The sequence below is a fragment of the Antechinus flavipes genome, chromosome 4, assembly GCF_016432865.1.
Source record: "Antechinus flavipes isolate AdamAnt ecotype Samford, QLD, Australia chromosome 4, AdamAnt_v2, whole genome shotgun sequence".
Lineage (NCBI taxonomy): Eukaryota > Metazoa > Chordata > Mammalia > Dasyuromorphia > Dasyuridae > Antechinus > Antechinus flavipes.
In genome coordinates this window covers 290,284,322-290,305,550 of record NC_067401.1, presented here as the reverse complement: position 1 = coordinate 290,305,550, position 21,229 = coordinate 290,284,322, and the positions used below count along the sequence as shown (strand labels likewise).

At 33.5% G+C, this 21,229-nt stretch overlaps 1 protein-coding gene across 1 annotated transcript in view; it reads left to right on the top strand.

Annotated features, from left to right (window-relative positions):
* LAMA4 (laminin subunit alpha 4) overlaps positions 1–21,229 on the top strand; it is a 170,586-nt gene that overhangs the window by 125,661 nt on the left and 23,696 nt on the right. The window contains exons 17-27 of the mRNA XM_051997568.1: positions 454–633; positions 2,070–2,209; positions 3,894–4,067; positions 4,959–5,104; positions 7,191–7,353; positions 10,224–10,357; positions 11,453–11,624; positions 13,604–13,735; positions 15,143–15,285; positions 18,352–18,490; positions 20,933–21,070. Of these exons, the coding sequence (XP_051853528.1) occupies positions 454–633; positions 2,070–2,209; positions 3,894–4,067; positions 4,959–5,104; positions 7,191–7,353; positions 10,224–10,357; positions 11,453–11,624; positions 13,604–13,735; positions 15,143–15,285; positions 18,352–18,490; positions 20,933–21,070 (1,661 nt within the window). The remainder of the gene's footprint in view (positions 1–453; positions 634–2,069; positions 2,210–3,893; positions 4,068–4,958; positions 5,105–7,190; positions 7,354–10,223; positions 10,358–11,452; positions 11,625–13,603; positions 13,736–15,142; positions 15,286–18,351; positions 18,491–20,932; positions 21,071–21,229) is intronic.

Below are 21,229 nucleotides of genomic sequence, written 5' to 3'. Positions count from 1 at the left end.
AAAGTTCAAGTTCAAGGGTATATAAACTAATTATGAATCAATTAATCATCTTGAATGTGGTATCAAAAGTTCAATGGAAATATTCTTTATCAAGGAAACATCAGCAATACCAGAACAAAGACTTGATCAGTGTTAATTAACCTTGATGACGAGGAATCAACCATGACAAAATAGTTAACCTTGTCAAGAGAACATAATACCTTATTAAGAGTTTCAGGATCATAATTTACATTTTATCTTTGGAGATTAATGGCATAAATGTCTGTCTTAAATGAGCTAAAACTGTCAAATAGCATTTAAATATTGAAGTTTAACTCAATAGTGTATTTGTCTAATAGATTAATAGTCTCAATAGTAGATTATTCCTCCTTCAATAAATGAATTTGTATATATTATAACTAAAGGTCCAGTTTCTCTAAAAGGCAAATCACTATTTATGGTTTGCATAATTAGGGGATGCAGAACAGCGTCTGGATCACTCAAAGCGAATTATTGCAGAAGCTGAGAAGACGACCATGGTGGTAGGCCGAGAAACCACCCCAATGATGAACAATCTAACCAACTGGTCACAGAGCCTTCACCATTTTGATTCTTCAGCTTACAACACTGCAGTAGACTCTGCTAGAGCTGCAGGTATTATGCAGAATATTCTCATATCTGATTAGGTATTGGAATTAGCCATTATATTTATGTATTTGTCAGTGTGGTACAGTGGAGAGAGGAATGGAAGATTTGAAATCTGAAGAATTCAGATTCTTCAAATTCTTGCTCTGCCACTTACAAACAAGGTGACATTGGGAAAATTACTTCCCTTCTGTGAAGCAGGGCTTCTTAAACTTTTTCCACTCACAACTCTTTTTCACCCAAAAAATTTTTATGTGGTTCTAGATATAAGTATACAAATCAAACATTTACTGATAATAAATCATAAAAATGTATTTTAAAATAATTATTTGGTATATATAATTGTTTTATTAAAGATGAAAGCAAATTTGCATACTATTGAGATGGATATGCTGATTTATTTTTTTTATTATAGCTTTTTATTGACAGAACATAAACTTGAGTAATTTTTCAACATTGTCCCTTGCAATCACTTCTGTTCCAACTTTTCCCTTCCCTCCTTCCACCCCCTCCCCATGATGGCAGGCAGTCTCATACATGTTAAACATATTAAAATATATCTTAAATACAACATATGTATACAGATCTGTGTAGTTCTCTTGTTGCACAAGAAAGATCGGATTCAGAAGGTAAAAATAACTTGGGAAGAAAAACAAAAATGCAAGTAGTCCACATTCAATTCCCAGTGTTCTTTCTCTGGGTGTAGCTGTAACTCTGGGCAATCACTTAATCCAGAGTACTATGAGTTGCAATCTTCATTAATAGAGGAAGTTTACCTCTCCGTTCTAATGAAATCATAAGTTCAGTCCTTGAATGAGACATACAAGATATTGCAAAAGTCTTAGTGCAGTTTTAAGCTATTAAAGTTTGACCCCAGTTTGTCTTATGACAAGATTTGAATCCAATTCTTCCTAGTTTTGAAATATTTTTTTCTATATTGTACTATGACATTTCTCTAGTTTAGTTCATTACCAAAGTCACAAAAGTTTGAAACTATACTAAGACTTTTACAACAGCCTGTATAGAAGATTAAATTGTAGATGATCACAAAGGGAAGGAGGACTAAAAAAGCCTTCTTGCAGAAGATTGGATTTTATATTCTAGACGTTTTTATTCTAAGAAAATCTGCCTCATACCTTATAATACAGAGACCAGAATACTTAATAGCATCCTTTGATGGATATTGATCGTAAGCTTAGCTTTCCATTTTATTTTATCTTCTGATGAAAAGTATCTGAATTTTTTTTCTCTTCCTGGTATTTCACTAAAACTGCGTCTCCCCATTTGGTTGCAGTACAATGCTTGGGTACAAAGTAATTGTTTAATGTACTACCAGTCTAGCTAGCTATCTTTCTGTCTATCTATTTATTTATACATCTATCTTCCTGGAAATTTAGAGGATATCAAGACATTTGTAGCTAGTCTTTGTTTTCTGTTAATTTCAGTAAGAAATTTGACCGAAGTCGTCCCCCAGCTTCTGGATCAACTGCGTACAGTGGAGCAGAAGAGGCCTGCAAGCAATGTTTCAGACAGCATTCGGAGGATCAGAGAGCTCATTGCACAGACCAGGAGTGTAGCTAGCAAGGTAAAACAATGGAAGAGAGAAGTGGGATCCTGAGAGCAAAGATTTTAACTTCAAGACCTTAGATCACTTTCTAGCCTCAGGTCTTAGGGCTGCATAATCTCATATGAACCATAAATTAGGGAAATTTTAGCATCATTTGAAGGGAAAACTAATATTAGAAAGCACCCAATTCATTAATTTGATTGTGCTTTTATTTTTAACATTTTTTTAATTTTTTCAACTTTAAGTTCTAAATTCATTCCTTTTCTCCCATCCCTTCCCCACCCATTGAAAAAACAAGTAATATGGTATAAATTATATATGTGAAATCACATAAAACATTTTCATATTAATTATATAAAAAAGCAAGAAAAATAAAGTGAGAAATATACCTCAGTTTGCGCTCAAAGTTCTTCAGTTTTCTCTTAGAGATGGATAGCATTTTTTTCATGAGGTCTTGAATTGAACAATTGAACAGATGCAATAATCTATTGCTAGATCTTTCACAGTTGATTGTTGTTATAATATTGCTATTTTTTTACATTGCTTTCCTGGTTCTATCCCCTTCACTTTGCATCAGTTCATATAGGTCTTTCCACATTTTTTCCAAAACCATCCCCCTAGTTATTTCAAATAGCACAATTGCATGGTGAATAGATAGCTTTGACATCAGGAATAATATGTTCCTAACATACAGGAGTTATGTGACTCTAGAGAAGTCACTTAACCTCTAAGTGCCCCAGGAAACTCTATAATATGAAAATTATGGATAAGTCACTGATCTGCATTAGTAGAGGGGGTTTCTACCCTGGAAGTTACCCATAACAATAAGATTACAGTTCTTCCCAAAAAGTGTGTATAAATATATATATTTGTAATATATAAATATATGATACATATAAATATGTAATATATAAATATATGACTAAAATATAACTATAGATTGTGCTTATTCAACCAATAATTTGGCTGAATTCAGAGTTCTAAAAATGTTTAAAATTGAAGAAATACATATATTTAGATATTAAATATATACTTATATAAATAAATTTAATTATATATTTATATGCACAATATATTTCATTTGTAGTATACAGAAATATGTAGTATTTATAAATATATTTATTACAAATATATAAATATATATGCATGTTACATAATGCATACATATAATTATATGTATATTTATGATACAGCAAAGGTTTTTTTTTTCCAATTTTAAGCTTTAATAGAAAAATTGCACTAAGATTTTTTGAAACTATTGTATACCTGACACATACAACCTATGTGATGAATCACAACCTCTCAGTGTCCTAGTCAACTCTAAGACTTGAAGTTGGAGACAAGATAATGAGCTGAACTGGTAGACTAGTTTCTTCATCTAGCAATTCCCTAAATAAATTAAATCACAAATCACCAGTTCCTGTCCCTATATTACAATTATCTATATACTTAATTACCCCATAGATTGCAAATTCCTTGAGAATATGGACCTTATCTTAATTTTTGCATTATCTGCAGCACCTTTCACTTTGCAAATATTGGACATTCAATAAATGTTTGCTGAATTGATTTGAATTGAATCTAATGACCAAAGATGGAGACAAGGAAGAAGGGATAAGAAAAAAACAGTGATCAATATACTAATTTCCCCAGAGCATAATTCTTAGCATATCTAACATGAGACAATATTTTCTGCTTCTAGATTCAAGTCTCCATGATGTTTGATGGTCAGTCAGCAGTTGAAGTCAACACCAAAACTAGTGTGGATGACTTAAAAGCTTTTACTTCCATGAGCCTGTACATGAAACCTCCAGCAAAGTCAGCAGTGAAGAATGAGAATGCAGATAGATTTGTCTTATATCTTGGAAGCAAAAATGTAAGCATAATCAAGTTTTATTTTAACTTAAGATAAAGCATATAAAAGAAAGGTTTAAATTTTTTAAACTCTTTTTCTGGAACATTATATAAAGTACCCTGGATTTAAAGATAGGAGTCCTGGACTCATATTCCAGTTCTATTCCTTGGGAAAGTATGAGCTTCTATGACGTTGGCAAAGTTACCTGACTTTCTAGACTTCCATTTTCTTTTCTATAGAACTTGGAAGTTTGGATTCCACCTCCACAATTACTTCTATTTCTAAATCCATTATCTCTGATTCCATAATTAGATAACCTGCAAGTCACCTTCCAGTTCGTTTTCTATTATCCTAAGGCAATATCTCCAAACATACAAAATTTCTCCCCTGGAATGGAGTCATTCAAAATGACTGTGAACTTAGTGACAAAGACCCAATTTGCAACTCAAAGACAAGTAATTGCTTTGCAATGTATGATTTTTTTGGGGGGTCACTTTACATGAATTGTTAACTTCTAGCTCTGAGAGTTTCAAATAAACCTTTCAGAAGCACAGACCTTTAAAACAACCTCTGTTTGTTGATATTATATTACCACAAAATACTATATGAAAGTGTCTTGAGTTATGCTATCAATCAGCACTAGCTTCCTTAATCAACCAAACAATTCCAGCATACTCCTGTTCAGAATTAAATTGAAACACATCTGCAGTCACTCAGTTCTATTCCCACGATGCTATCAGCAGGCTGGAGCCAATTCCAATATAGCCAAATAAACCTACATGAACAAGGTAGGCTGCTCACACACAAATATAAACACTGCCTGCACTGGCAATCCTGCATTGGAATACGAATTTTAAAAGACAGAAAACATGATTTGTTACTATACCATTAATAGTCTTGTTCTTGTTTCAGGCAAAAAGTGATTATATGGGTCTTGCAATCAAAAATGATAACCTGGTATACATTTATAATCTGGGAAATAAGGATGTGGAGATTCCTCTAGACTCTAAACCAGTCAGCACTTGGCCAGCCCACTTCAGTATCGTCAAAATTGAAAGGTAACCATGAATGACTGATATAGGTTGTTTTGCAAATCTTATAAGAAGCCTCTTTTTTTTTCCTTTTTTTAATTTAATTTTTTGTTACATTTTATATTCTGAATTGCCTCTCTCCCTTCCCACTCCATATGAGAAAAAAACACCATTTGACAGATACAGATAAATATAGATATATGATATATGGATGTGTGAATATAGATAAAGATATTAAAGATTGTGATGACCACGTATTTAAAATCAGCCAGAGTCAGGAATTCAGGTTAAGGGAAAAATCTTCAATCTTTATTGAAGTGAAGAGGTGAATAAGGATTGCGATAGCAAGATGAGCAAGAAAGATTGTGATAGCAATATGGGCAAGAAAGATTGTGATAGCAATATGGGCAGCTGTGACAGGAAGCCAGCTAACAGAGAGGAATCTGAGCTGAAAAACCATTGCAAATGACAATAGGAGCAGTCTCTCCTTCCCCTTCCCTTTCCATTCCCTGCCTCCACCCACCAAAATCGTCATTTCCTATACAACACATCAGGACTTGCACAAAGAGTGGGCGGGGGTCATTATTTCTCCAAGCTTATATATTAATAGAGTATGGTCCAATTACTATTTAGCCTCATGTGCTTGGGACCTCAGTGCATCAACTCAAGCCTCAGCCCATTACAAAAGATCATAAAAACATACTTTGCATATTTCTATTTATTAGTTCATTCTCTGAAAGTAGATAGTATCTTCCTTCATAGGTCCTTTGTATTGATGTGAGTATTAGAATAGTGAGAGTAAAGAATAGTTATTCTTTAAACAGTACTGTTACTAGATATACCATTTTCTTGGTTCTGCTCATTTTACTTTTTGTTATTTCATGCAAAGTTTTCTATGTTTTTCTAAAATTAACCTGCTCATCATTTCATACAGCACAGTGATATACCAAAATTTTATTTGATTCTTCTTGTTTATAGTAAAACATGTGAGTATATAAATATATACAGATACATCCTTATCCTATAAGACCTGTCTCTAATGACATTTTAAGATAGAGTAGACAGATGACAGAGAGATATTTATATCCTGATTGGCAGCTAGGTAACACAATGGATAGAGCATCAGGCCTAGAGTCAGAAAGATCTGAGTTCAAAAACAGCCTCAGACACACATTATTGTGTGACTCTGGGCAAATCACTTTATCTTGATCGTGTTTGCCTCAATTTCTCATCTGTAAAATGAGCTCAAAAAGAAAATGACAAACCACTCCAGTATCTTAGTCAAGAAAGTCTCAAATGGAATTATGAAGAATAGAATACAACTGAAAACATATTAGATCAAGAAGTCCTAACTTGTGCAAATAATAAATCCCTTGAAGTAGCCACTATCTGAAGTTATAATGATGTAAAATATAATCATTGGCTACAACCCAATAGTAATATGCCGTACAAATTTAAATAATGTGTCTACAGGATTCATTATTTTCATGAATGGAGATCTACCTGGATAGATAGATAGATAGATAGACAGATAGATAGATAGATAGATATGTATATAAATATATATAAATAAAACACATACAGGAAGAAAAAGAAAATTATCAGGAACTTTTTTTTTCTATTTGTATCTTGTACATTTTTTTCTCTTCCTGTATAAATATTTTCTTGCATTCTTTTACCCATCCCAATTTTTGCTTTCTTCATTTTTTTTCTTCTAGGAAAAAAAAAAATTTTAAGAGAAATTACCTCCAATTAGGATACTTCCTATTTATTAGATCTTAGTTAATAAAAACCATTAATTTATTCCAAGACAAAATGTCTTTTCTTCCTTTAATTGATTTCTGAAGCTTGTGGATTTTTATTATTACTATAAAATTTAACCATTGCCTTTTAACAAAAAGAAAAATATCTGCTAAGAACATTTTTACATAAGGAAAGAGAGAGACTTTCATAGGTTCTATTTGGTCAATAAATGTAAACCATTCTTTGAGGGTATGACCTACTTTTTGGTTTTTGTTGTTTTTTTAAATCTTTCTATCTTGGCAATAAATACACATAGTAGATGCCTGATGACTGTTTTTTTTTTTTAATCAAACTGAATTTATCTCAACAGGGTAGGAAAACATGGGAAAATATTCCTAACAGTTCCAAGCCTAACCAGCACAGCTGAAGAAAAGTTTATCAAGAAAGGAGAAGTCTCTGGCGATGACTCCCTCCTAGATTTGAGTCCAGAGGACACTGTCTTTTATGTTGGAGGAGTGCCACCAAATTTTAAGGTAAGACAAATTGTAACTACTGGATATTTGGCTAAAGGTATTTTTCTTACAGGTAATTTTTAATTCTTAAGCAATTTTTCTTACAAACCTCTCAGGTTTAAAATGATTCAGTTACAAGGTGACCTTAATTTTCATTAGAAGCAACATAAGAGTCAGTGTCCAGCAAACCAGCCTCAGGGATGAAATAATCAGATTCATGTCTAATACATAAGGAGCAAGGCACTTAAGCTCTTATTGTCCTCAGACCTCTCTCTAAGACTATGAAATAATAAAGACTGCCAATTTACATTTAGTTCTTCATTGGAAAGCTTCCCAATCATGAAATCACAAGTCTGAAACTCTCAAAAAGAAGTACCTTAGTTTAGTGATGAGGACACTGAATGTGGCATTTAGAAATTTGTTTCATTTTTTTTGCCACTAATATGCCAAACTTTCAACCCATTATTAATGATTCTATTCTTTGCCAATAATGTAAATTTTGAAATTCTACTAATTCTTACTCAGGTGCATCTATAGGTGATAAAATAACATGTGTGATAGCAACAAGACTGTCTAGTTTGGCCTGGACCACAAAATAGGCTACATCTTGTTAGCGACATCACAATCTTGTGCTTAGCTTAGCAAATTCTGCACTCAGTTTTTCTAGGGATTATAAGACTCTAGGGGATTGATGCATCATAACCAGGCCACCAAAGACTAATTCATAATTAAAATACCCACTTACTAATGAGGAATATGAATTCATTTATTCATTAAATATGTATGAAGCAGCTACTTTATGCAATACCCTGACCGAGGTACTAGAGGAAGCATATAGTAAAAAGAACATACACACAGATAAATATAACTTTTAAAGAATATAAACAAATAACAAGCTCTAAAGTGCCCTGTGAGACTTATCAAAGAAATAAATACATGGTCCAAGAATGGGGAAGTTAGTTAACTATATAGAATGTTCACTTTTGGAAAGTAGGTTTACTGAGCAAACCAAGTTAAAGTTGAAAACTTGTCCTTGGTAAATATGGACTTAGAAGAGTTATATGGTGTCAAAAAGATATTCCCATTAAGCTGATCAATCAATTCATCAGTTAAGTGATAAGTATTTATTATCTATTCTCCTATATAGTAGGCATTAGAAATACAAAGTCAAAAATTAAGCAGGCCCTACCTTGAAGGGGCTTATATCCCATAGGAAAGATAGCATGTACATATAAAATATATATATATATATATATTTACATATATATATAATTAACATATGGCCTGTAGGCCTTCATGTGTGGATTGGTGGCTCTCATATCATTATGAATTTGAGCCATGTTTCTGTATATCCCTTGACTAGACCTTGTGTCCACAAGGATAAGAATTTTGTTATTGCTGCTGATGTTCAGTAGTTTCAGTCATGTCTGACTCATTATGACTTCATCTGGAATTTTCTTGGCAAAGATGCTGGAGGGATTTGCTATTTCCTTCTCCAGTTCATTTTACATATGAGTAAACTGAGGCAAACAGAAAACTTGAGTGGGGTCACACAGCTTGTAAATGTGTGAGATGGGATTTGAACTCAGGAATATGAGTTTTCCTAACTCTAGACACAATTCTATCTACTGTCCCACTTGGATACAAATCTAGTTCAGGTACCACCTATTCCATGAAGTCTTCCCTAATCACACCTTTACCTGTTCCCTCAACCCCCCCCCCAAACACACACACACACACACACACACACACACACACACACAGAAGAGGAAAGAAATCTCTTCCTCCTCAAATTATCTCAAAACACTTTGTACAAAGCTTGTTTGCCTTTAGCACATATTCTCTTCTATCATATATACTTGTATACATATCATTTCTTTCACCTACCTAACACCCCATTAGGCTATAAGCAGTTTTATTAAAGATCTTTAGCTTCTTTATATTCCTAAGATCTAACACAATGACTTTAAATAAATGTTTATTTGATCAAAATGAAATAACTACTTTATTACAACATTATAAGTCTTCCTTCTCAACTTACCACTTTTGTTCTATGTTACTGATGACACTAGACTAGCTGGTAGTTTGCTTTTTAAAGAATAAAAAACTTTTCAACAGCACCACACAGAGCAAACATCCTTTCCTCGTCTGCCCTTGATAGTTCTGCTGGTAATTGCCTTCCAACTCCCTAAGTATTAAATAATTAAGTATCCTTTCCATCCAGGAGAGCCAAATAAAATTTTTAACTGACTGTTCATACTTCCCAGGTGGGACCTAGAGGAAATATCTAAGAATCAATCAATCAATAAGCAATTATTCAACACTTAATATGTGCTAAAGACTGTTTAGCCTGAGGACACAAGACCAAAAAAAAAATTAAATTAAATCATCTCTGCTCTCCAGATCTGAGAAATTGGCTGTTTTGTAATATCTGGTATATACAGGCTTCACAGATTTTTTTCACTTTTGACTAGATGTTTGGGGATTACACAACATTCCCACAATCTTCAATGGTTCTCAAAGTGTGGTGCAGTGAATCCTGGAAGGTCTCTGAAATCCTTTCTGAGGGTCTACAAATTCAAAATTAATTTTTTTTCTATTTATGATAAATATCTATTATGTAACCCATATAAACAAAAACTCTTTGGACATATTCTCAATAGTTATTAATACCGTAAAGATACTGAGAAAAAGAGTTTGAGAACCACTGATAGGATGTTCAAGTCAATTGAAATATTAAGTCATTTTACTCAATCATCTCTGTTCTAGGGTTTTTTTTAGTCCTAAAGGCCCTGAGACCTTGTCATTAAGTCCACAATCCCCCTGCATTGGAGATCTTGTTTTGTGTGTCTATGTATGTGTTTTTTATATCCCTTTTCTCTACAACACAGCTTCCTGCTAGTTTGAATCTGCCTGGTTTCATTGGCTATTTGGAGTTGGCCACTTTGAATAATGAGGTGATCAGTTTATATAATTTTAAGCACATCTACAACATGGACCCTTCAAAATCAATACCCAGTGCAAGGTAAGATATGGTTAAGAATATAGGAAGTCCTGCACAACTACAGAATAGTCTACAGAGAGGTCAGGTACAAACAGAGGTTTATTATATCCAATCTCCTTCATGAAAGCTAGTTTTGAACTAGCATAGTAGGTCATACCTGTCTCCTTAAGTTTTTCTTCCTGTGTACACAGAGCAAATCGAGAGAGCAGAACAAGAAATACTTTACAACTTCCAGCTCTAAATATATGGTCCTATAATATTGTGAAGTGAGAGAAATTGTTATTTCTTTCTTATTGAATTAGGACTAAGGTTTTTATCCCTTCCTATTTCATCTTTCTCTATTAGGTCAAATCAGTCCCTGAAGTATAGGATTGATAATGAATGAGATTGGATTTTAACATTCTCTTCAGTCTTAGTCAGCCCCCACCCAACTATTGAACATTAATTCTGATTAAAGAGTAAAAAGAATTTAATCTGAGTGAATTCTGATCGACTGTGTTCTACTCCAGCTTGGGCAGGGGAATAGAACATTTGTCTAGATTGTACAAGGCTGAGGATGGTATGGAAGTAAGAATGACATATCAAAGTCATATCCCTAACCCTTTCATTATAATATTCATTCTCATTCATTGGCAACCAATCAGAATTGATTGGCATCTGTCAGGAACACCCAGTTTTCCAAAGGTATATATGTCAATAGGCCTCCATGATCTATCATTGGTTTATGAGAGCTACCCAAATGATCATTTTTAATTAATTATTCCCAAGCCATAATTAATAAAAATTTTAATTACCCAGAAATTATGTCTTTCAAACTTTTTGTATGTCACATGACCTAAGAAGGAAACAACCCTAGAGTGAAACTTGAGACTCTAATATTCTGTTAAGTAATTTTACTACTCTCTTAGTGCATGGCCCTGGACAACACACTCTGTTTGGACAAGTCATTTTCCTAACTTTTCTTCCTTTTTACTCTAATGGAAATAGTGGTCCCCCACCAAGATGTTGTGAGGATCATTAAGAAAAGGTACCAAATTGAATAGTTAGCATCTCCCCTGAGTAGAACAAAAGATACATGTAATTTTATTCATTTTGCTTTTTTAATTACTATTTCAGGGATAAATTGGCCTTCACTCAAAGTCGGGCTGCCAGTTATTTCTTTGATGGTTCAAGTTATGCAGTGGTAAGGGATATCACAAGGAGAGGAAAATTTGGACAAGTGACACGTTTTGACATTGAAGTTAGAACACCAACAGCCAATGGATTGGTGCTTCTCATGGTAAATGGGGTGAGTAACAATTCTGCATTTTAATAATGCCATCTCTATTTTTATATTTTCATTAGTTCACATGAATATAACTAAAGAATTTCCCTTGGAGAAGCATACTTTGTCATCAAATTGCATTTCAACTTTTGAAGAAAAAGTTGGATTATTTTTAAGGTAGCAATAAGACCAAACAAGTTGGTTCTTTGAAATAAATAGACCATGGACCATGCATTATATAGTTGGCTGTAATTTAATGATATTCTCTTAATTCTTCTATGCAGCTAAAACAAAGTGTAGAATAAGTAGAAAAATGAAAAATAACAAAATATGAGACTAGGACCTCAAGTAATATCAACATTGTCAATCTATTAGTAAGCATTTATTAAGAAGCTCCTATGTTCCAGGTTCTAGCAAAATTTGAACAAGAGGATTACAATACCTTTCAGTATTCCCAAAGAAGCCTCTGATGGCCACTATACTTTGATGCTTTGGAAATAGGAACTATGTCATAATTCCATGGTTTTACACATTTACTTGACTGTTGCTATTTCTGAATTTTAATATAAAACATCTCCAGTATAGTTGCATAGTAAAGAAGAAGCTTAACTGACACAAAATGATGTTATTAGAACATATATGGTGAAAATTTACAATAATATTGTGGTTATTATTATAAATTCAGTGTCTCAATGCAATATATAAGTTTAAATGCAAATTTGATTTTAAACCATTTTATGACACACTGGGAGATTACAAATAGAATTTAGGAATAATTTTATTCTTAATTCTCTGTCACTTTTTTATATTCTTTTTTTCTTCTTTCTGTATAGAATTTACTATCAATGACAAGTTTTTTTTTTCATTTATTGGTTTTAAGGTTCTTTTCAATGTACATTAATTTCAATAGTTCTCATTTTATTTTTGATGGGTAAGTCACATTGTCTAATATAATTTAAGTTTAAAAAATTATGTTCAGAAATACAACATGGGGAGACATGATTAGACAGTGGCAGCTTTAGTGGACTGAAAACTCAAAATGAGGCAGCAATATAATGTTGTAACCATAAAATGCTGATGTGAATTCCATTTATGTTGAAAGGCATTGCTTCCAGGAACAAGTAAGTGAAAGGGGCCATATGCTCTGCTGGTTTAATATGGTCTTTATATTTTGTTCAGTTCTGGTTACCATGTTTTAGCATACACATTGATAAGTTACAAGCCAGAAAAATGTAACCAGGTTGGTGAAGGGTCTTGAGAAGATTTCACACAAAAACTGATTAAAGGAATCACGGATGTATAACCTATAGAGAAAAAAAAAAATGTGAAGGGTGAGAATTGCTGGTTATCGCCTAGTACTTAAAGAGCTGTCATGAAAAAATGGAATTTAGATGTGTTGTTAGCCTCCCAGAGAAGAGAAATTTAAAAAAATTAAAATGGCTAATTTATGCTTGACATCTAAGAGAAAAAAAAATTTTTACAATTAGAGCTATACAGAAGTGTAATGAGTTGCCTCAGGAGGTTCCTCCTAATTAAAGATCTTCTGGGAAAGAGTAAGTGATTATATAGTGAATATTTTTCAGTGGGAGGCCCTTGTAGATTTGGATGAGATTACTACTTAGTTTGTGAGACTATTTCTAACTCTACCATTCTGTGATTCTATGATGATTCTCATACATTATTGGAAAAAACAAGGCAGTTAAGTCCATAGACTTCAATTTATTCAGTTTTCAGGAAATGAAAATGATCTATCTAATGTAATTAAGCTTCAAAACTCTTCCCATGGACTCATTAAGTAGAGTAATGAATGCAAGAACATAGAGTAGTTTTGACTAGTACAATACATTGGCATTTGAAGAAAGATCATATTAAGTTAGGAAATAGCTGTTGTTTCACAAATGTTTTGGTAGAGGTAGTTTTATTAGACATATAAGGACTTGCTGTGATTTATGTCCCTATAGAAGTCCATCATCTCATTCATCAATAATGTTTTGTGTCCACAGAGTACATTTTTCAGCCTGGAGATGAGAAATGGCTACCTAAATGTATTTTATGATTTTGGGTTCAGCAATGGCCCTGTGCATCTCGAAGACTCCCAGAAGAAAGCGCCAATTAATGATGCAAAATACCACGAGGTACCAATAATTGAAGACCCAATTATGAATTATTCAAATGAATCAAAATGATTCATTGCTTGAAACGTCTGTCCCCATAAGCAGCTTTTCCTTCTAATGAAATGGAATGGACTATTTCATTAAGGCACAAAGTAGAGCCTTCACCTTTTATCCAATGCCAACACACTAGTTCCTAAATAAGGACTGATAGCTTTCATTAAAAAAATGCATTATTGACATGTTCAAAAATGTCTTGTTGATTAAAGGGCTTGTGTCAGCTCTTAATATAATTCATCAAAACATCAATCAATCAATCAACAAGCTTAAGCTGTTTGAGGGTAGATGTCTTTTTCTTTTTTTAAATCTTTGTATCCCCAGTACCTAGCACAATGCCTGGCACATAGTCGCATGTAAATAATAGTGTTTATTAAATACACGAATATGAATGATACATGTGTATCATAATATCTCCCAGGGGAGGACAGTTATAAGATCAGCTCTGTCTTCACTATAAACTGTCTTAGAATTATATGTTTTAATGGAGCCCCTAAAAGGTAAAAATAAGGGTTTTCAAATTCAGTCATCTTTGGGGAAAACTTGCAGTTAGGGAATGTCATTCCTTTTCATTTCCAGAGTTCTGTTTTTAATAAAAGAGGAAAGCAACAGCAATTTTGCTGGCTTAGAGAATAATTACTAAATCAGAAGTGATGGTTACTATGCAACCAAGATGCAAACAGCTTACAGCTGTCATCGAGGGCCCAGAGGGGAGAATAGTTTTCCAGCTCCTCACCAACCTTCTTCAGTCTGCAGAAAGACCTTATTATGCCCACTTTCCAGTGAACAAACTCATGACTCAGAAGCAGCATAGAGAAGATATTATGCTTGTGGTAGAACTGCATTATATACACCTTCATCTGCTTGTATGTACCTATTAACTGACTGGTTAGACAGTTAACAAGTATTTATTAAATTCTTACAAAGTTGTTGTCCATTATTACCTGATGGTATTATTTGTGATTTCTTGACAAAGATACTGGAGTGGTTTGCCGTTTCCTTCTTCAGCTCATTTTACAGATGAGAAAACTGAGGCAAACAAGGATAAATCATACAGTTAATAAATGTCTGAGGTCAGATTTGAAGAGGAACTCTATCTATTGCACCACTTAGGGCCAAGTACTAGGTTAAGTGGTCGGTCTACAAAGAAAGGCAAAAACAGGTCCCTGCCTTTAGGGAGCTTACATTCAAATGAAGAAGGCAACTCATGAATAACAAGTATATAACTAGTACATGGAAAGTAATCTGAAATAAAAAGATTTTAGCTTTGGGGGACTGATAAAGATTTCCCAGCCTGGGTACAAAGACTTAATACTTCATTTCTGATCTACTGATTTCCTAAATTGGCCTTGACTGTGCTGTTATTTCTTTCAGATTTCAATCATTTACCACAATGATAAAAAAATGATTTTGGTAGTTGACAGACGGCATGTGAAAAGCATGGATAATGAAAAAATGAAAATACCTTTTACAGATATATACATTGGAGGAGCTCCTCCAGAAGTGTTACAATCCAGGTGAGTTTTGTGATTAAATTAGTTATCTATTCATATATTAAGCAAAACCCCAAGTGATTTATAGTATAGATCATCTATCACCTGGGCTATTACAGTAGCCTCCTAATTGGTCTCCCTGCATTCGCAAGTGTCTTCTAAGTATCAAGGTGATTTTCCTCAGGTTCTGTTCTAACTCTCCTACTCAGTCAAGTCCAGGGGCTCCCTATTTTATGTAGAATCTAATATAAACTCCTTTGTTTAATTTTTAAAGCCTTTCACAACCCTGCCAGAGTCTAACTTTCTAGTTTGTTATTTCCCTTCACTCTTGAAAATCAAAATGACATCGGTATCATTGTAGTCAAAGTATGCAACTGTGGCTGTTCTGACCAATAAACACTTGGAAGGCTCTACCATTGGTCTGGAACAAATAGTCCATATGAATATTTGGAGGGGAAATGTTTCTAAATTTGTGCATCTCACATTTCTTTTGAATTATTGTGATTCTGCTTTGCTTATAGAACACAGCACCCTCTGAATGTGGGCAGACCTGTGCCAGTGTCTCCTACGTCATGTAACAGATTCCAAAGTTCTAAAGAGAGACTGTGAGAGTGTCCTTGGGTCACTTCTTTCCTCCATGTGAGCACTTGCCTGCTCGAGTTTTTAGGCAAACATTTAAGCACTATTCCCCTTCTTTTAGAATAAAATCCAACTGGCCTTCTAACGGTTCCTTGCACACAGTTCTCCTCTCATCTCTAAGCTTTTACAAGGGCCGTCTTCCATGCCTTGATTGTTTTCCTCATCTCTCTCTTTCTTTAAAAAACTCAGCTCAATCAGTAGCTTCTAGATGAAAACCTTCTTTCTCTCACCTCCAACTGTTAGTGTCATAACTCCTTAAAATATTTTGTATCTATTTTGTATGTATTTATTCATTTATGTGCCTGTTTTCACTCCCAAAAGAATGCAAATTCCTTGAGATCAGAGAATTTTACATTTATCTTTATTTCTTTTTCCCCCTGAGGCAATTGGGGTTAAGTGACTTGCCCAGAATCACACAGCCAGAAAGGGTTAAGTGTCTGAGACTGGATTTGAACTCAGGTCCTCCTGACTTCAGGGCTGGTGCTCTATCCACTGCATCACTAGCTATCCCAACATTTGTCTTTATACTACCTATACCTCACATGGTATGTCTTGATACATGTTTAAATGTTCGCTGACATTGCTTAATATGGCACTATAGTCTAGGATCCAATTTCTTAACCTATAGGTTATGAACTCATATGGGGTCTTGCAGTTGAATGTGGGAGTTATGATTTATTATCAATAAATGTTTGATTTGTATACCTATTTTATATACCTATATGCCCAGAGTCATGTAAAAATTACTTGGGTGAAAAGGAGTCACAAGTAGAAAAAGGTTAAGAAACCCTGGTCTAGGACACCTGCCCTGCCACCACCATTTCAGAAGTACTGACACATGCAAGCAGAACTACTAAAAGCAGCTTAACATGTGTTCTAAAAAGCAAAAATCACAGGGGGAAAATAGGGTTTCTTGTGAGCTTATAAAATCTGATATTAATAGCATATTAATAAATTATTTAATTTATTAAATTATTTTTTATTAATTTATTAAATTAATTATTAAATAATTAAATAAAATTCTTTAATTAGTGATCTATGGGATTCTTCAATAATGTTACTGCTATAATAATCCATATACAAATGTGTGTGTGCTCAAATCACAGGGTTTTAAGAGAAATTATTTATTAAATAATAAATTATTCAGGAAATCCCAGACCTTTCCCAAAATATACCCTACCTAGACCATCTTATGGGTAGAGTTACTGACCAACCAACTAGAAAATCTTACAAAAAAATTAATCTAAGGTGAATTCTGGCCCATTGTGTTCTACTCTCCATTTTGGGGGGAGAGAATTTCCTTTGTCTAGATTGAGGCTAGGGATGTGTAAGAGTGAGAGTGAGCAGGGTCACCATCTCCCAATCCCTCATTAGAATAGGTTCCCCTCTCATTATAATATTTATTCTTCTCATTAATTGTAAACCAGTCAGAGTTGACTGGACACATTCATTCTTAAAATGATTAATTATCCAGAAACTATGTTTATATACCAGGAAGAGATCCTAAGAGTCAACTGGTTCTATCTATATTTAAGCAGAAATCCCTCTATAATATTAACAATTATGGCTGTCATTTGAAACCTCCAGGACATGAAAAATCCACCTGAGATGCCCATTCCATGAAAGAACTCTAATTGTTAGAAAGTTTTTCTTACATAAAATTAAAATCTTTCTCTCTATTGTTTCCTTGTCCCTAGTTCTGCCCGTCAAGGTTCAAACAAAGTCTAATTCTGTCTTCTACCTCACAGCCTTTCCAATGATATTCGCTAGGCTAGAATATCCCTAATTTTTTCAACCAATCTTCATACAACATGGTTAATCTTCACACTGTCCTTTTGGCCCTCCTTTGGAATATTTCAGACATGATCTGATTATCAGGGGAAAATATAACAAAGCTATTACTTATTTTATTCTTAACTCTCTCCTTTTAAGACAGCCTATTATTGCTTTTTTTTAGTTGTTATTTCAGGTAATTGTATCACATTAATATTTAGAGAAGCATTGAGAGACAAGAGTGATAGGATAGATGGAAGATAAAATTTCCATGATGAGTGACTGGGTGAATGGTGATGCCCCTGAAAGAAACAAAGTCAAGATGGTCTATGGCAGTCTATGAGTTCAACTTTGGCTATGAGTTTGTAAAGTAACAGTATTATGTAACTCTAGATTAATTTAAAATTCTTAATTATATTTTAACTTCTATTTTTAAAATTCTATTCAAACTCAAGATTGGTGTAGATGATCAAATAACACATAGCCTGAAGATTAAAGTTACTTCAAATTCTTTCTAGAGTTTAGAATTAGTTTTATAAACATATTTACTTTACTGAGAGATAAGAATCATGTCATTTAAAAAATCCTGTCCTTTTCAGGGGTACATCTATGTTCTGAATGTCTTATGCAATATTTAAATTAGAATAATTGAACTTAAACTGATTTTCTTTTTTGCAGTAATATAAAAGTACACCTTCCATTAGATGTCAACTTCAGGGGCTGCATGAAGGGTTTCCAGTTCCAAAAGAAGGATTTCAATTTATTGGAGCAGCCAGAAACGTTGGGAGTTGGTTATGGCTGCCCAGAAGATTCACTTGTAAGTATCAATCAATATGCCAGAAAGAAGTTAAACTCACTAATTTATAGACAAGTGCATTTGTAAATCTTCAGAGTCTACTTCCTCTGAAAAAGTATATAAATTCTGAGTTCCCTGCTACTAATAATAGTTGGCTTTCCTAGACAGAAATAGAATCATTGAGCTTAACAAAACTTTGGAAATCATTTGTTTTGCTTGTTTTCCTTTTCAAAAGAATGAGGTAAGTATGAGAGGTTATTTCAAATAATTTGTTTGGGAAAGCTACTCTTCCTTCTATTCTTATACTTTTGGAAGCATCGCGTCTAAACCTATTTATTTGTAAGCCCTATTCCTTCCATTTACAAGACTGAATGTAGCCTGATTTTATCTGAAGCAAATGAATTTTGTCTCTAGAATAAACTCTTAAGTAGAGCTGACATACAGTGACAATGTGCATACCTATAAACATACTCAGTTACACTAGCAAGTTTCTTAAGGACAGTCACCCTTACAAAATACAGCACAATACCTTGCACATAGCAGCTATATATCATATAAGTTGTTGAATACATAAATTTGTGATTTGACATGCCTTTTATTTTGAATGTGATAAAATTCAGTTGAATTGGTGAGATCTGAATAGCTGCAAATATTCCTGAAAACAATTGATAAAACTTACCATCAGATGTATGTGATGTCTTACAGTCAATTATCTTCAAAACCTGTCACATCTCTAACTTAGAATGCTTCCAGGCAACAAGAAGGATTAGACACAAATCAACACTTCAAAATACCATAGTCTTTGACATGATTATAAAGTTCTAGTTTAAAAATTCCCAGAATAAAAATGTACCCTGGGAGTACTTCTTTTCATATTCCAGTCATTTTCAGCATACAATCTGACTATCCATATTTGTTATGACTTCCCTCTCCTCACAATGGGATGTAGGAGAGAAAATAAATACTCATAAATCAGGAAAAAAAAGAAAAAATATATGTCATCTAAATCCAAGTCACTGGACATACTAACACTACAAGAGTCCTTTTGTTTTCAAGAAAAAGAAAATTTCTGCAATATTAGTTGTTCCAGTAGAATGGGAAAAATCATATGGGCTTTTCAAAAGGGGTGAACTTACCTCCATGCATAGTTAAGTTATCCAACAGATCAAGAGGCCTATATTCTGGAAGATTTAAGAACTGAGACCTAACCATCAATCAATAATGTCAGTCCCATGCATTCATGATATATAGTTACCCCTTCCACATCACAACTTTCCCTATCTCATATTTTGAAATGGCAAAGGTTGGCACGAGAAATTAAATGGAAATTGGGGGAAGTTTTGTGGAATTTGCAATTAATATGCAAAGATCAGCAGACAACACAGAAAACAGTTCAGAGACTCAGAAATGCATGACATATCTATAGTATTGGATGATACCAAAATATTTTATCATTTAATAGCATAATAATTCAGACTTCTTCTCTGATACAAAAAGAAGGCCAAAAAAATTTTACATAGACTTTCCAGATTGCAGAGTCACTGGATCCCTAACCCCAGTGAGTGCCCAAAATATGGGCACTGTGATATTAGCCTCAAGGTTATACCCCAATATATCACAATAATCTCTAAAAGATCTTTTCCTGTTTGCTCAAATCCTGCTCCTTCCCTTTCCAATATCTTCTCTTTGGGTTATATCTCCTCAACACAATCAAGGGGAAAAAAAAACAAATATCTGGTAAAACCAGCAGAAAATCTAGTTCAATTCATCTGTATATTTAAATCTATCTAATCCAAATGTCCCCCTTCTAGTGTCTCATATAGGACTAGGTCTAAAAAAATGTCATCTCTCCCATTGGATCCTGAACTTCTTGACATCAAGAAGTGTTTTAATGTGTTTTCTTTTTTCCCCAAGTGTTTAGCACAGCACCAATAGATAGTAATTAATAAATGCTTGTTGATTAATTGACAATTAGCAAAAGAAAATTAAGAAAATGTGAGAGAAAGAAAAGAAACAACAAATTCATTTCTTAGGTTACTCAATGTTGCAAATTTTCTGAATGTTTTGACATATTGTACACCAGATTCATATTGCTGGCAGGCCTCTTTCATTTCTATATACTCCATTTACTATATTTAATGAAAAATAGATTATATCCTTCTATAGCCTATAATCTTTATTTGGCAAAACCTGTCTTCGCATCAAGGTCACATTTCTTCCAGGACCCAGGGAAGCATTTTAATTAAACAGCTTATATAACTATTTTTGCTCAAAGGCTTTTTTGACAGACTATGAATATGTCTAAATGTCATTGTAAGCTGACTAGGGAAAATGGGAATTTTTTCACATGAAAATTTACCATATATAGACTTTAAAATTTTTTAAAGTAGCATTGGTTTTAGTATTTCCTAATTGTTTTAAAACTACAGCATGCCTTATGTGTATTCTTTAATTGGCACGCAGATATCCCGCAGAGCATATTTCAATGGACAGGGTTTCATTGCTTCAAGCCAGAAAATATCTTTCTTCGATGCCTTTGAAGGAGGTTTTAATTTCCGGACACTGCAGCCCAATGGACTACTACTCTATTATGCTGCAGGGGTGAGTATTTGCTTTTAAAGGACACCAGGGGATATTCCATATCCTAATTGTCACATTGATTCGATAATAAAAATAACTTCGAGCTAGTAATAAATTCAAATTAACTTTAAATCTAAGGTGTTTGTGTTTCAACGAATGGATAGATATCCTGCCTAGTTT